The 17,048-nt window shown below is 37.7% G+C and overlaps 1 protein-coding gene across 1 annotated transcript in view; it reads right to left on the bottom strand.

The window, feature by feature from the left end:
• Positions 1-408: 408 nt before the first annotated feature.
• The window catches only part of COL6A6 (collagen type VI alpha 6 chain), a gene marked incomplete at its 5' end in the record, with an annotated part of 42,806 nt that continues 26,166 nt past the window's right edge, over positions 409-17,048 (bottom strand). Inside the window, 19 exons of the mRNA XM_082753268.1 lie at positions 409-1,223; positions 2,598-2,863; positions 3,111-3,204; positions 3,819-4,490; positions 5,121-5,211; positions 6,831-7,324; positions 7,427-7,438; positions 7,978-8,014; positions 8,897-8,932; positions 9,328-9,390; positions 9,555-9,617; positions 9,731-9,766; positions 11,612-11,662; positions 12,083-12,145; positions 13,487-13,549; positions 14,436-14,498; positions 15,308-15,370; positions 15,993-16,028; positions 16,956-17,009. Of these exons, the coding sequence (XP_082609394.1) occupies positions 1,051-1,223; positions 2,598-2,863; positions 3,111-3,204; positions 3,819-4,490; positions 5,121-5,211; positions 6,831-7,324; positions 7,427-7,438; positions 7,978-8,014; positions 8,897-8,932; positions 9,328-9,390; positions 9,555-9,617; positions 9,731-9,766; positions 11,612-11,662; positions 12,083-12,145; positions 13,487-13,549; positions 14,436-14,498; positions 15,308-15,370; positions 15,993-16,028; positions 16,956-17,009 (2,430 nt within the window). The 3' untranslated portion in view covers positions 409-1,050. The remainder of the gene's footprint in view (positions 1,224-2,597; positions 2,864-3,110; positions 3,205-3,818; positions 4,491-5,120; positions 5,212-6,830; positions 7,325-7,426; positions 7,439-7,977; positions 8,015-8,896; positions 8,933-9,327; positions 9,391-9,554; positions 9,618-9,730; positions 9,767-11,611; positions 11,663-12,082; positions 12,146-13,486; positions 13,550-14,435; positions 14,499-15,307; positions 15,371-15,992; positions 16,029-16,955; positions 17,010-17,048) is intronic.

The following is a 17,048-nucleotide window of genomic DNA, read 5'->3' as shown; positions in this document are numbered from 1 at the left end:
CTGGAGCATGTTCAGAGTCGGGCTACAAAGCTGGTGAAGGGTCTGGAGCACAAGTCCTGTGAGGAGCAGCTGAGGGAACTGGGGTTGTTTACTCTGGAGAAGAGGAGGCTTAGGGGAGACCTTAGCACGCACTACAACTATCTCTAAGGAGGTTATAGGAGAATGGGGATTGGTCTCTTCTCCCAAGCAACAGCGAGAGAACAAGAGGAAATAGCCTCAAAGTTGTGCAGGGGAGGTTTGGGTTGTATATTAGTAAAAATTCTTCACTGAAGGGATTGTGAGGCATTGGAGTAGGCTGCCCAGGGAAGTAACTGAGTCTTCATCCCTGGAGGTATTCAAAAGATGTGTTGTATAGGGACGTGGTTTTGTAGTAGACTTGTCACTGCTAGATTAATGGTTGGACTTGATGATCTTAGAGTTCTTTTCCAAACTTTTCAAAGAACCAATGGCAGAAGTGAAATATTTGAGAAAGAATGACTTTATTTATATATTGTATTATTCAGGAAAAAAAAAAGAAAAAGAAAAAGCTGAAAACGATTCTATGGTAGAAAATCCTCCACACCAAAGTGAAGTACATTCTGGTAATTCAGTGACTGCAGAGAAAATTAACTCCATCCCAACCAGACCCAGCAGACCCTTGCTTTTCAGTATTATTCTGTATATAAGGCAAATACAAACAAATTAACTAAAACATTTTGACTTTAGTGTCTCGCATCTAACATAATTTCATCAAAATATCTGAAGAGTTATTTCATTTTATTCATTCCATTTTAAAAGTGCACATTTTTGTGTTTTAGAAGAACATTTACAATACTTTAAACAGTAGGGTGTTTGCTAACAGAAGTTTCTCAGTTCTCAACATCTCAGATAAACAGAGCAATAATTTTAATTTTCTTTTCACTATTAAATTACTAGATAAGAACTTCTCTAACAAGTATTTCAGCTGAAATCTGGGGGCTGAAATGCTGTGTAAACCTTTCCCTTCAATGTCTTTTGCTCATCATCTTGATAGTGTAACCAAAGATACAAAGGAATTTAAGTTTCTCTGCACTAAAAAGACTTTATACACAATAATTCACATTCCTTTTGAGTTTCAAATCTGTTTCTGTTGCCTCCACAGCCCCCATACCAGAACCAAGTACACGTTTTCTGCTCTTTGTTGTAGTACCACTTCAGATCATAATTCTGACATTCTCCGCTATCTTGAGGCAGGTCACATGCATCTGGAAAAGGCAAATAAGAGAGAGTTTTAATGAAAGGTTCCACACTGTCATTGCAATTTCAGGGAAAATAATGTTCAGCACAAATTAGCAGTTGAGAGAGGTAGTCAGTGTTCAAAGTCTTAAAAGGAGTCGCTAAGTATCCACACACAAACCTACAGTGTCAGTGTGGCCAGAGGTGCCACTTATGATCAATTTGATAAGAAGGAATGTCTGAAACTAGATTTTCAGAGGCAAAAACAGAAGAACTGCTAGAAGGTGTTTAGTCTTCTCACATGGACAATTACCAACATTGTTGTAAAATAATTATACCCATTCTATAAAGCATGGGCAAACAAAGTTAGCACAAACTACTCTTGAAACCTTTCTGAATGTCCCTCTGCTTTACACCAGTAGCCTTCAGTAAAATTTCACAGTTGAACATACACAGATGGTTAAATTATCCGTAAGAGTCCCTTAGCCAAATCACAGAGCAATACAGAGTTGAACTGTATAAATGAGCCAAAAAGTAGGTGAAAGTTGCACACTTTGTAGCAATCTGGTATTAGGTGAGTACAGATCACTACAAAGCACATTTCTCAAAAAGCAAATTCTCACACTGTGCTACATATTTTTAGAAGTAAATTGTTGGGTCACTAATTACAAATCAGGATTGAGAACTGCAGTTCACACCTCTCCTGTAAGTGCCTTATGTCACTGCTCCCATGAGTGCAATGAGCCTGACTGCTTCGTCACAGGAAACACTTCATTTGCAAAGTGAAAACAGTAACATATCTTCATTATTAATGGAGAGCAGTGATCCAAGAATGTAGACAGGTAGTTAGGCCATGGGACCAATTCTGTCTGTGCAGAGCAAGCCAGTCATGCACTGTGGATGTCTGGGATTTCAGAGGTATGTTAGCTCTTCATTCAAAGACCCATTATTTAAAAAGTTTTGCAAAAGCACTAGCCATCTCATTCGGGATGGGGCTACCAGACGTTCTGCAGAATCCTTTTTGACCAGAAAGATGTAAAACAGAGGGATGGGAGCTGTATTAATGAGCAACAACTCCCAAAGTTATGCAGACACCATTGGATTTTTCCACAGAAATTATTTCCAAGTACAGTCTACACAATAGAAACACTTAAAGGATGTTGTTGGATGTTGTTAAAAGGATGTTGGTAAGAAAACTGATCTCACAATCAGATTCACCTTTCAGCCTTTAATTACAATCTCTTACTGTACAGATCTGGACCAAATAAAGACATGGCAACAAAAAAGTTTGGAAAATGTAATTAATGGAAATGCTTCATACTGAGTAAATATTCAACCAAGTCCTTCACAATTTAGGGTCTTTCTACAGAATTCAAAGAGAGTTTTGTACTCTAAAATCATACCATAAACACTATAGTCAGCTCCAGTTTCCAGTGTTGCCTCTAGGTTTTCCTTTTTCTCCTGAGCTCCTCTATACTCTTGTGGTTTTTCTCCTTTAGCATCTTCCTCTGTGAAATACTCCGTCTCAGAATGATATTCCGTTTCTGGAACCATGTATACAGGTTCTGTGCTAATCTCTCTAACTGTTTCCAGGACTCTACTTTCCTTTGTTTCAATGTCTTTTAAATAGCCACTGTAATCAGTTTCATCAGTGTTGGGAAAAGGCATCCTGTGAAGGAGGGAGGGGGGAAAAAAAACAACAAAGAAAACAAAAACTAAAAAAATGTTTAAGCACCAGTACAGCTATTAAAACTACACATGGCTCATTCCTTCTGAATATTGCAAGATTTTTTTTTCTGTCAAAGATGATTTGAATATATCTAGTAATCCAAAGGGAGATTTTATGTTTGGAGATAACTGTAAATATATCATTTTATCCCATACCCACGCAACAGGTTTAATAGGCAGTTCCAAACCTTTCAATGACAGGCACTCGCTCTCCAGCGTCACCTCGATCTAATCTTTCACACTCTTCTTGAAGTTCAGGAGGAGGATAAGCGTTAATTTGTTCTGTGGGGAAAGAATATGTGCCACAGGTAAATTTTAAATTCCTCTAAACCCTAGTAGGTTTAATGGAATGGAATGGAAAGGAAAGAAAATGTTTAGTCTGAAGAAGAGGAGGCTCAGGGGAGACCTTATTGATCTTTGCAACTGCCTGAAAGGAAGGTGTGGGGAGCTGAGTGGCAGCCTCTTCTCACAGATAACCAGTGACAGGACTAGAGAGAATGGCCTCAAGTTGTGCCAGGGGAGGTTCAGGTTGGAAATGAGGAGACATTTCTTCTCAGAAAGAGCAGTCAGGCATTGGGATGGGTTGCCCGGGGGGGTGGTGGTGTCACTGTCCCTGGGGGTGTTCAAGGAAAGGTTGGATGTGGTGCTTAGGGACATGGTTTAGTGGTGACATTGGTGGTAGGGGGATGGTTGGACCAGGTGATCTTGGAGGTCTTTTCCAGCCTTAATAATTTTGTGATTCTAGTGTCCAGCATCTGCTGCAAACTATAGATGAAAGACAGACTAGCTAGGTTATGACTAGAAAGAATGATAGTGCATACACTGACTACTTTTTTCTACACAGCATTTCCGCATTCTTTCTGTAACTTATGCAAACACCATTGCATACTACTTACGTTGTAGCAGGTTTAGAAATGCCCGGCTAAACCTCTGCGCATATGCCATCTCAGATGTAGAAACCCTGCCCAATGTCAGTAAGTGCTGATCTGTGGGGAAGCTTGACAGTTCTATCAGCTCATTGTCATTTACATTACTGCCAAGCGCAAGAGTGAACACAGTAAATCCTTTGCACTTGACTCCGAGTGAAATATCTTTCAGCTTCTCTCTGTCCCATGTGCTTGTTTTGCTTCCAATTATTACAAATATGACTCTGTGTCTTCTTTGCCTGGGATTTTTAAAAAACACATTTTCAACTGTCCACTGTAGGGCAGAGGCAATGGCTGATGGCCCTTCCAGTTGGCGAACAGACTCCTGGATATGGTTCTTCATCAAATTTTTATTACTGTATGTTCCTAGATTGAACTCCAAGGCCACAGGGGTTTTTCTTCTGTCAGGCAGGAAGCCCCTGGGAGCCTGTTGTACCAACGCCACTCTGATGCCTCCACGTGATTCACTTGGCTGTGAGGCAATATCAAACTGATCTAGCATATCGCTCACAAAGTCTTTGGCTCTCTGAAAGTCTTCACTGGTGATGCTGTGAGAGCTGTCCACAACGTAAGCAATATCCATATCCATCTGAAGAGGTAGAGAAACGGGCGCTTCACATGGCGTACTGGGCTTGCATTTATCTAGAGAAGAAGAGCCAATATCCAGCAAACTATTTAGCAACATAGCAAAAACAATAGTTTAGAAAAAGACATTTTTGAATCCTATTTATCTACTTTTTCTTATTTTTTTTTTTAATTAAAAAAAATCAGTTTAGCAATCAGAAATCTTGTTGTTCTTATTAATAAAAACGGATGAATTTTGTTAAATAAGGTTTTGAGATACTACGGGAAATTACTCAAGTATGACATCAAAAAGTGTTCATGAGGTAAAAACAGGTCAGAGTTCCCCTGAGAATTTTTCTATCAAAAACTAAACATGGCAAAGGACACTGGAGCAAAATTCTATGTTTTACATCAGACCACTGTTCAACATTCCGAAATGTTATCATCATTTCGCAATCTCTCTCCACCTCAAAATACAGAATTTATAGTATACGAACATGTTTTCCTAGAACTATGACATTATTTCAAGTGCATTTCTGTTATAATTAAATAGCAATTGGATAGCAATTAAATAGCTTTTGTGGTATTGAGACTCTAATTCTTACTATTCATATTGCCCAGAAGAATCATTTTATTCAAAAACATAGGATATGTCATTGAAAGTGTAAAAAGACCAATACAACAGCTGGAATATGTAAAACGTCTTACCAAAGCAAAGTACACAATATATGATGCTGTCCAAATTCTCATTCTGTTGTCTTTCCCAAACAAATAATTGAAATCTTCCAGTATTATCAGTCTAGGTTTTAAAGCAGACATAAAAGTAATGTTAAAATGTATATACAGCAAACACAGATCACGTTTTCTCTTTGTTCTTAATTCTTAGTATCATTACTACAATAGATTTTGTCCCTAACTGGGTGGTTTCACTGCTATTGTAATACTGAACAGGTACACAGAAGACTTCAGTTGCCACCTGGAGCATTACTATCTGCCCTGGAGCATTACAAGAAGATCTCCATGCTCCTAAAGATTTAGTACCATGCAGTACAGAGATTGCAAAACCTTTGCAACTCCTAAGGACAATCAACTGGTATTAATGCTTTTATTAGCCAGTTTAAGACAATCATAATAGATCATTCAAAGCTAGCTCAAATATTTCTGAATGGTGTTGAACTTAACTCCTATGCACACATTAATTTTATACTTTGCCTTTCTACTCTTCATAGAATCCAGATTAGGTAGGGATTCAACTTTTATTCTCTGTACGCATAAGGCGACTCATATCTTGATTAGGGTGACTGTGTGCTACTATACTACAAATGAGGGGAAAAATGAGACATCATGTGATTGCAAGTTAATGGAAGAAAATGAATGAAAGAAAAATTTCAATTCCTGTCATAAAATCTTTTCTGTGCAGGTCACCATAGCCTCCCCTTGACAATGAAGAGCGTATATTCTGGCCTGAGTAACACAGTCTTTCAAAAAATAATGTGGGAGGAGGCATCTTTATAGATGTCAGTGGCAGCACAGGCAAAACATACTATCACTTTTTGCCAGTGAAAGCCCATAACCTTTGTTCTTTTCTTAGTAGGTTGCTACAGAGAAAAAGACATGATTTTCTGTCTCAGCTCTTTTTGAGAAAGAAAAATCCTCCTTAGTGAAAATGCTTTCTTGGGAGATAAACTTCTAGCATTAGAACAACAAATGTTTTGCCTGTGACCAACTGAAGAAATATATATTCTCCAGCAGAAAAAAAGTTCATCACACAAAGGCTTGAGGAATCCTGAAGATGCTTCACCAGCATCTTACCATTTCACTGACCATCCAACCCCATCTAGATATGATTCAAGAGAAAATATACTTCCTTGTCGATTAAGCTAAATAAAAATGGCTGTATGATAGCATCTCATTGCAGGAAGTATAACCTTCTATTTATTTCTGGGGGAAGTTTAAAATGCTGAGTCTAACTGTTCTTCCAGCCAATGGGAAATATGGATTAACTGGAAAATGTGGGTGTTCTTTTTCTAATCTTTTCTACTCTTAAAACTGACTTACAGAAAATTGGCACCTTTGTAAGTAACACGTTATATGCATTCAGATTCATAATCTGCTTGTACTAATAAAACAAAATAATGATGTTTGCTCTTATTTCACCAGTGAAGCAGCCCAGGGAATAATTTTCCTTCTCATATGCCAACTGAATTCTTTCATTCAGATTAATTAACAGTCAAACAAATATGTGAATTGTCTAATAGATAAAAGGCTACATGAGAAAAATTGCAATACAAAATATTAAAGTACTGACTTAGATGCTACTAAATCACAATTTAGCCTCCAACTCTTACATTTTTCATTACATGTAACACAATTTCCTTCTATAAGGATGATCCAATTTTTTATAGTCAATCTACTTACTGAAAAGGCACGTTTCACATTTGGCACTTCACTGAAGGCAATAACCACTGGAGTGATATCCAAGGCACTCAACTCCAGTACAGCTGTGTTGATAACCATATCATTCTGAGATGGACCATTGGCAAAAAATATAGCAATTTTTCTTGTGAGGATACCCTGACGAACCCGTTTGAAGACATTTCTTGCAACAAATCTCATGGCTGCCCCAATATTACGTTTGCCAGTGGATCTCTCCAGTGGTATTTTCTGGACTGCTTGGACCAGCAAGTCGTTTCTTTTGAATTCTGAGAAACGGATGAGATAACGCGTGTTGGTATTGTAAGAAACAATGGAGACACGAGCGCCTGTTGGGCAATTGCTTTCACTGATCTTAATGCTCTTCAGCAACGACATAGCAATGTTTCTCATTCTTTCAAATGCAGCTGGAGTAACATCTTCAGACATATCAAAGGCAAACACCACTTCAGTTGGATAAGCTGGACATGTGCCTGTATCTTGAAACAAAACATTTGTGTCAAAGTATTTCCACAACTCAAATTTTGTTAGTATTTTTCAAGTCTATGAAGAATGGGCATGCAGATGCCTGATGGGCTTACCTGATGAGCAAGCTGGAATGAAGAGATGGAGAGGAGATCAATTATTTTGGAATCACATTCATGAAAATAGAGACATATTCACTCACTTTAAGGAGCCTGATCTAAAACTCAGACAAGTATCAGAAACCATCACAAGGGACAACACTTCTCTTCAACAAATACTCAAAACAGTGCAATTTGACTGGGTTAGATTTAAAGAGGTTGTTCTAGGTTGAGAGAGAACGAATACTTCCAAACAGGAGGACAGATGATATAAAAATATTCTCTTCTCTGAGAAGTCACCAAAGGGGGATTGGCACAATGCCAAATAATTTAATTGTAAATGACGAGAAGAGAAATTTGTTATGATTTTTGTAATTACAAGGTAGGAAAAACAAGCAGAAAGTATAAATCTGCTTTACATACCTGCTGAAAAATTCTGACAATTAAAAGCTACTAGTCAACATTAACCCAAGCCCTGATACAAACAGTTTACAGGGCTTCCAGTGGAGGCTTTTTCTTTTAAGGGTGACTACGTGGAGTCAGAGTAAAAGAATATGCTCCCTACTTACGGCAGTTTTTTCGTGAAAAATTCACAAGATCACAAGGCTGCAGGAGCAAAAAGAAAAAGCAATTAACAGCAAATCCTAGACCATCCCAGACCGGGAATCTTACTTCTAGTTTGAGTTGAAGGTCAGATCTAAGCTGCTGAACTTGGACTTGGAGTCCAGATTCATACATTCCAGTTCCTCTCTATTTCAAATTGTACAGGGACTTTGTCCCTGATGCCTGATGCAGAAATTAAGTTTTTTTTTGTTTTGTTTTGTTTTTTTCCAGACATGCTCTGTTGGCATTTAGCCACAATTTGGAGTATGAAACAACTATTTAGCCATTCTTTATTTTGTGTAATAATCATACCTAGGAGGTCACTGAGCAATGACACTTCCAAAGGAAAATGAGCAGCAACTTGCAGAGGAAGAGGGAGGTCTGTGAAGAAGGAGTGGACTTGTCCTCCCCTCCTTGGAAGGCAGAATATACCTGCAGTAGTATTGCCTGCACCTAGTTGTCCATGCAAGGGTTAGATGAAGCCTTTGCTTAGGAATGTTCATCCTATATGGGTTAGGATTCTGAAGAAATCCTGCCCTGCTATTCCCAGTTAAAATAGCTATTGCTGAGGAAATGTCTTTCTTTACAACAGGGTGAGAAATAACCCTAAACCTGAGCTGGTGTTTAAACTGATGTGAATAGGGTAACAAATAAAGGAGTATTAATGGCCCCAAAGTTTGTAAATAGTGTAAATCCATCTGCGTATTTTTTTCTTTATTTGCCAAACAGAAGGACTGGCCATACTCACTGTACTCTGACCAGTATTTGAGAAGGATACTGTTTTCTAACAATTAAATGTGCTCATTGCATTCAGTGCATACAAATAGATGATGACTAAAACTTAGTTCCATGTACAATGCAGTTATCTGTGAGGTAATTACTTACTTCCATAAAAATGGAGCCTCTTGGTCCCTTTGCACCCTGAAATAAATACAGATCCAGAAAATCAGACTCTGATAACATATTTCCATCTGTGACTCTGTAGGCCAAAGAAAATGCAGGCATACAGTGTTTCCCCAATAATCATTTGCTGATTTGAAATATGAGGAGACAAAATTGCACAGCATGGATTTCTCTGACCTGTTTCTGAAAGAGTTGCAGACCACTAGTCTGACATTTCTCAGCACATTTTCCTTCCAGTTCTTTTAAATATTCACTACCTGTTGCTCTTGAGGATCTCCGTTCTTGTGCCCCCAGGTTAATTAAGTATTGTTTATCATATGAAACACTATCAAATATTCCATTAATCTAATCACAAATTTAAGATCAATCTAAGAGCAATTTATTACTATTATTTTTTAATAAAAGTACATTACCATAGGTCCTGGTGGCCCTCTGTCCCCTGGATCTCCCACGGAACCTGGTCTGCCAGCATTACCCTGTAAATAGAAACAAAAGTTTTATTCTTTATAATCCCACATTCAAGTGTAGAATTTCAGCACAGAAAAACCTCTAAAACTGCACTGTGAGCTGGAAACACTCAGGACATATGGGCTTTACTTACAGAACTCTTCATAAAATTTAACAGATTTATCATTCTTACCCTTCTACCCCTAACTCCTTTGGGTCCTTTAGCTCCTGGAATACCCGGGTTTCCATCTTCTCCCTAAAAATTAATGAAATCTAGAACTTTATATGAAGGGAGAAAACAGACAGATTTCAAATGAGAACAGAGTAAAACAAGAAATAATGAGAGCAAGCATGTCCATTTAATCATACCTCTGGACCAGGATACCCTATGAATCCAGGTTCTCCCTGCCAGAAGAAAGAAAATAAGACTTCATAAGAATCTAGAACTTTGTGATCTGCTTAGCATTTGATTTCTTTAAACCAAAAAGAATTTCAAAATTATTCTTGGTGTTCCAGCCCATTCAAGTAGCAGCGGCGACTCTCAGATGACTTCTTTTTAGATTAACAACTTTTTCACATGAAGCAAGAGCATTGTAAATCATTCCAACAGTTTCCGAATTTTCAACAATCCCATTTCTCAAAAAAAGTGTTTTAACAAAAATTATTTATGACTCCTAGTAAAATACAGCAGAAATCTTATTCAGTGATCATCACTAAAACAAAATATTCAAAGCAGTGTTTAAAAGCAGTTTCGGAATGTTGTACATTCCGTACTGAGCAGTGATAACATATTATTGGCATATTAGAAGCCACTTCATTAATTGTTTTGGGTTACTTCAGTTCTTGGCATACTCTTTAACTGTGCATCAAAAATGAGAACTCTCAGGAAGACTGATCAGAAGGGAAGCATATCTTTCCTTGACATTAGAGTAACTAGCAGAATTCACACTACTTATGTATGTCCTTGTGTTAAGAGTTCTTTCCTATGAAACTAGACTTGGTTGCCAAACATCACAAAGCAATCAAGGTTTGCCCAGCAGATTTTTATCACATGACTTTATCTTATTATTTCTGGAAAGTTACATGCACATAGATCCCCCATTATAAATAAGAGTGTAATTTAACTTGTGTACCTCTGTGATTTATAGCAACATTAAGCCTATGCACTTAGCTATTAGGGGAAAACCCATTCTTTCTGGATCATCATACTGGGCTGAATTATTTTTATTTTATTTTTAGTTTTTTAATCTAAGCCCTGCCAAACCTTGGGCAAAAATATCAGTGTTTAAGAAGGGCTTTAAGTCAATCCTTAAAAACAATGAATAACAACAAGGAGATTTAGCAGAAACCTTTTCTCCTTGCTTGTAACAGGGAGGATCTTCCCTGAAATAAACAAGTACTCCTACTTATTTTATTTGAAGAGATTAAAAGAACCAGTCTTTTATATAACATATGTGTAACCTGTGAGAATCTCCCATTAAAGGAAATTGTTGGGCCTAAGAAGGCAAGAAAACAGATTTATTTTATTTATTTATTTATTTATTTTTTGCATAGCAAGAAGTATCGAGAGTTGTTTTTATAATAAGCCATTTGAGAAAAACAAGAGATCATCAGTTGGAGAGCCTCCTGGAAAGCCTTTCATACCTTTTCTGCAGCTTCTGCAGCATTATTTTTCTCCCACAAAAAGATCAGAGAGTGAAACAGATGGACCTCCAGTGAATCCACTGGTTTGCTTCTGTTTCCCAAACAAGAGGAAACAACTCAGTTGAAAACAAGAGTGGCTAGTCAAGCAGACTGGAGCAGGGAGAAAGCACTGGGTACTCCAAAAAAGTTCAACTTACACCCCCATATTCATACACACCAAGGAAAGGGTGAGTGGATCTCAAAAGAGCAGCTCCTTCCCATTCTTTTTCATGTGTTACCATCATAAGTCACCACTTGTTCAGAATGGGAGCATAATTCTCTCTCCAGTCTTCAGTGATCACCAGAGTCAACCTGTGTTTGTATCAAACCACATTCCTAAACTCCCATGAAACAGAGTTGGAGGTCACAGCCACATTTGTTTCAGTTTCAGATAACCCTTTTCAGAATTTCTCACAAGGATGGATATGGGAAAGCTAAACCTTTTCCTGAACCTCAGGAGCACATTGTGGCCATATCTTACATCTCCCTTGAATCAACTTTGATGGTCCCATTAAAAGTGACCTTGTGCAATGGAGACTAAGAGACATTCTGACTCCCAACACTTACCTTTGCTCCTTTGCTCCCTACAGGACCATCCACGTGTCTGCCATCCATGCCCTGCAAAGGTTGAATATAATCAGTAAGCTTTTAATAAAGGATTGGATTTATATCCAGTTCCATTTTGGAAAAGAGACCTCCCATTACAGTGCTGTGTCCAGGTTGCTGATACTGACAAAGTAGGACAAGCTATCATGACACCGTCTAAATGATGGCAAAATCCATACAGAGAAAAAAGGGATTAAGGCCATTCTCCCCTGTGTGACATACCTCTAGCATATTCTCTTTAGTGCATATAGAGAACTTGAGTGAAAAGATATTATCTCTAGACAACAAGGAATCTGGTTTCCATAAGGAAACTGAGAACCAAATGTGAAATTATTTTAACTGTGTCAATCAGTGAAAATAGAATAAACTGAACTGATCCAGCTGAATGAATATTAAATTACAGGGGTCCAGAACTAGGGCAGAAATACTCACTCGTACACCTCTCTGTCCAGTTGGTCCCAGAGGACCTTTCTTTCCAGGATCACCAGGTTCACCCTGTCATAATTGAAATGTAACAAACATTATTTTGGCTCATTCAGGAGAACTTGTTTCTGAAATGTAAACATGTCTGCTAGATTGAAATGTGCTTATACTTTTTACAGGCTACGTGATGCAGATTAAAACACTGTGTTACAGATGATATTTGAGAGAAGGTTTCTTGGGTATGTAACTAGAAAGTACTGGGCAAATCAGAAGACAATGAGAAAACCTCATGGGCTTTCCTCAAAAAACCTCCCATTGTTACACAGAACTTCCTATTGGCAAGAGTGTTTTCTAGGAAAAGTTATATTAACGTAGGCGGGACATATCTTGGAATTTTACCAGCATGAAAGCATCTGATGGTAGCAGAGGATATTTCTCAGGAAGGCTATTTTCTTTTCTTTCATTCCTTTTTTTTTTTTTTTTTTTTTTTTTGGTTTTCGCTTTCTTATTGAACAAGAACCCCAGATGTAAAGAGCACAGAACCAGACTCTGACTCTGACTGATTCCAGTAAAAAACAGTTAATATGGTAGCTACAGCAAAAGACAGGGTGATTACATCCAGTGTTTCAGTGTTTCTTCCTAACTTTGTCACTGCGTCTTTTCACACAGCAACTCTTTTCACAGCAGCACTCTGACATTCCGACACCTCTCTGTACTGAACGTAATAATTCTTCAAAAAGACTAAAAAGGCTTTGTTAACTGGTATTCGTTATGCCTTCTAGATGCAGAAATATAACAACACCTAACATCACGTATTTTTATTTAATAGTCTCCTGTATCAATGCACATTAATTACAGGAAAGCAAGGGATAACGTTTATTACAAGTAATTGAGCCATAATATATGTGGACCATGCATTCAGGATAAGCCTTTATGTTGAGAAGAACTAAATTAATTAATTCCTTTATAATAGCCATCCTAACAGTCAGGGGTCTTTGAACTAGCTAGGAATCTTCGGAACAAAAAGGTTAAAATGAACAGCTATGCCTCATTAACTGGTACTTATTTTCAATAGGTTGGAAGGAGTTTAAGAATCTTAAAACAAGCTCAAGGGTCGCCACTGCCATACCCCTACTACAGTTTGTGAGAAGCCAGGTCCCATCAAGAACCATGATCACAACAGCAATTAGAACAGCTGTTATGCTGACTAATAGCTTCGTAGTGTAGCTCTGACACTGGTAAGTGACCTTGAACATATTGCTTGCCTTCCCATGCAATCTAAAAATTCTTACAAAACTTAACAATTTTTACATATTCCACATCAACAACACAAGTGTTAGTTCATGCTTTTTCAGTCAGATTCTTAAATGACGCACTCATATTGCTGCAATCACATGCTTTAAAAATGTTTACCTTTGCTCCTTTTGCACCTAGCTTTCCAGCAGAGCCAGGCAGACCTGCGGGACCTGGACTACCCTGTAATCAGAAATATCAGTAAAATGGTATACGATGAAGAATTCAAGGCTTCATTACACTCAAGGTTCATTCACTGCCACTTTAAATTATTGTAGAATCAATATACACACTAGAACATAAACAGACTTTGCCAAAGCTTTTGAGGACCACAGTAAGTTATGGATCAAGCTATCATTCAAGTTATTTCCTGGTGTCTGTGTGACTACTCTAAAATTTCCAAAATGTTATTAAGTATGATATAAATATTTTCTATCTACATAGCTATTACAAGTATGACAGTGAAAGCACAAGCAATATGAATATATATATATATATATACACACACACACGTATAAATGGGTACATAAACTTGAACATGACTAAAGTAGATATCCAAAACTGACATAGTCAGATGTTCTAATGCTGAGTTATACTGGTTTAATTCCAGAATAAGAGCCCCAAAATCAACAGCATCACACAAATGCAAGAAAGATCAGCAGTCAGTGCTCAATAGTTAAAACCTCATCATACCTTAGCATTAAATCTTACAGGTCATATTTTAATGAAACCACTGACAAGCTGAGTATCTAACTATGCCCTCAACTCATCCAGTGTACATCTGGACCTGTAGGTGCTGCAAGCCATGGTGTTATTCCTGATACTATGGAACTGAGAAAGGAATCTAAAGCTAACTCTGAAGTTCTCTTCCTATTCACCCACCTAAACTTATTTCTCGAGATTTGTAGCCTCATATGACCATCAGTTTGCTCAAGAAATATACTGAAAAATCTTCAATTTCTTTGCTCTTTTACATTTGTTAAAAACTCTTTAGAAAAATAACACAAACATTGAAAAATGAAAAGCCCTAAGGTGTGCAGCAAGGATATATTATTTATTTAAGGCTAACCTGAAGGCCTGGCATGCCCTGTGGTCCTGGAAGTCCTTTGATCCCTTGTAGTCCTTTTGGGCCCTGACATAAACAGGCATTGAAAGAAAAGTCAGTTCAGCGTTCACAGCCTTTCAACGAAGATTAGATTACTGCAATGAGCAGAATTCAAGGGCCTGTTTTGCAAGCCTCAATGCACAGGTGAAACTTCTGGCTGTTTGTTTGTAGGAATTAGGTGAAGCAGCTGAGAAACTCACTGCCTGAGGGCTATACTCAGAGAGCCTCTATGGTGTCTATGAAACCAATAAAGCATTACACAACACACTATTAGGCCTGCTTTCTCCAGATGCTGATATTATCAGTGGATGGAGAATATTAAAGCTGGAATCTACAATAAGCATTCTACCACTATGGTTCTCTTTAAAATAACTCCACAAACACTATATATATATATATTTTTTTTTAACAGAAGGATTTTCTCATTGTTTTTGTCAGTAAGTATATCATTTTCACAATTCCAACACATTTTGGAAATAGAGTACATTCAAAAATGCAATGAAATTATGTACTTATTACTAGCAATTTCTAATGAAAATCTTCATTTTGAAGATCTGCTTGACATTATCCTGGAAGCTGGAGACATCTTGACTAAATTATTTATTCTGGCTACTCATTTTCCTCTTGATTTCACTAGAAGACTCATTTGCATAAACAGAAAGAAACTTGGCCCATTTAATTCCTCAGGGCCACAGAGATCTGCCAAGGATTTTTCCTCATAATATTCACTAGTTGAAGAAAACAAGGAGTTCCAAAAGAAAAACAAAAGATTAAGACTGACAACTCATTTTCTCCACAGCGAACATATAGACCATCTCTAAAGTTCTTTTAGCTACCTGTGGGCCTTTAAAACCAGGATTTCCTGGGTAACCTGCTTCCCCCAGATCTCCTTCTCCACCCTGCCAGAACAAAAGCAAACATTAAAAACAGAAAGGGGGGAGGGGGTAAGAAAAGAAATTAACACCTGCCATATGCATATCAACAGGTAATCATTTCATGTCTGCACAGAGTATTAGCTGACAGAATGTTTTCCAGAGTTTCCAAGCAGTTTTCAATCTGCTTCAACTTCCAGTTAAGAAAACTCAGTTGAAAAGCAAAAGAATTTAATTTTTTTTTTTTTGGTATACGGTGTGTGATGAACTCTTGAGGTACAGAGCAAAATGTCAGTTCCATTTGCTTCACATTTTACACCACAATCTCAGAAATATTCCTGCATTTCTGTAGCCTTTCCATTCATTCCTCATCTTTAGCAAGTCTTTCCTCTACTTGTGTTCCCAAATTCGCCTTAAAATAAAAGAGACTGTCCTTTTATTTCAACAAAAGCTGTCTTTCTCTTTCCCAGTTCTAAATCTTTCAAGCCAGGAGTGCCCCTAATACATTCACCCGAGGCTGTCTTGGCTTGAAATAGACTTTTTGTTGCTGAATACTTGTGTCTTGGATCACACTGAAATTTTTCCTGTAAAGAGGAACAAATGCTCAGGCTGGACATGTAAACAGGCAGCAGCAGGGTTAGCCACTCACCTCTGGACCTGGAGGGCCTATCCAACCTTTTGCTCCCTAAGAAGGAATGGCATGAGATTACATCCAGAACACCAAGCAATGTGAAACAACAACTTATAATTAAGTAAATACATTCAACTTACAGAGACCAGAGACTATTTCCAAAGAAATAAAAATCCCATTTGTTTAAGGTAAAAATGAAAAAAAAAGAATGGATTTGGGACAGAAATCCTTACACAAGTATTACCCTCATCAAAGAAAAGGCCCTTAGTGAGTGAAGAGGGAAGACATCTCAACAGAATTCTGGAAAACATCTTCCCAGTCAGTGGCTCCTTGGCTAAAATAAAAAGAGCCATCTCCTCTACCTCTGAGCTAAAAGGTTTGCACTACTTCCTTCTGCACACTGTTCATAAGCACTAGTGAACATGATTGTTAAACTTAACACCACTAGCAACCTTCAGAATGCTTCTGCAGCTTGGATGAAAAGCGATCACAATCTTATACATTAGCATTAGGAACCTTTCTAACAGACTAGAAGAGGTGATTTCACAGGTTCCAGTCCCCAGTGGATGAAAAAGAGCAGCAGGCATATGGAACTTACTGTCACAGGGTGGAAGGAGGGATAAAAATATCTATGGCAAAATTACGAGGCTATTAAGCCTCACAGAAAAGTCTGCACTGAATTTAAGGCTTGCAATTTCACATGAATCAGACCTGAAATTAATTTTATAGCAAATTCCTGATTAAAAAACAAACAACAAAAACAAACAAAACAACAACAAAAACCAGTACAATGCACATAAGATAGTAAATTTGAAGCCAAGTATATTGAACTATGAAAATTGTAGAAGATTTATGTTCCCTCTCATTGCAGGAGTTTGACGTGTGGGATAAAAGGAAGAAGAGAAAAATTGGTTGTCTGAATGGGAACCCCACTGCATCTTAGATCAGTTATTTTCAACATGTATTGATTACTGTTCTTACAGGAAGGCCTTTATGACCCTGCTCTCCTTGGAGTCCACGTGGTCCCGGTTCTCCCTACAAAACAAAGTAAAGAACAAGCATTTTAAATACTGT

The sequence above is a fragment of the Aythya marila genome, assembly GCF_965140915.1.
Source record: "Aythya marila genome assembly, chromosome: 2".
Lineage (NCBI taxonomy): Eukaryota > Metazoa > Chordata > Aves > Anseriformes > Anatidae > Aythya > Aythya marila.
The sequence above is the reverse complement of the archived record's forward strand: the minus strand, read 5'-3'. Positions and strand labels throughout refer to the sequence as shown.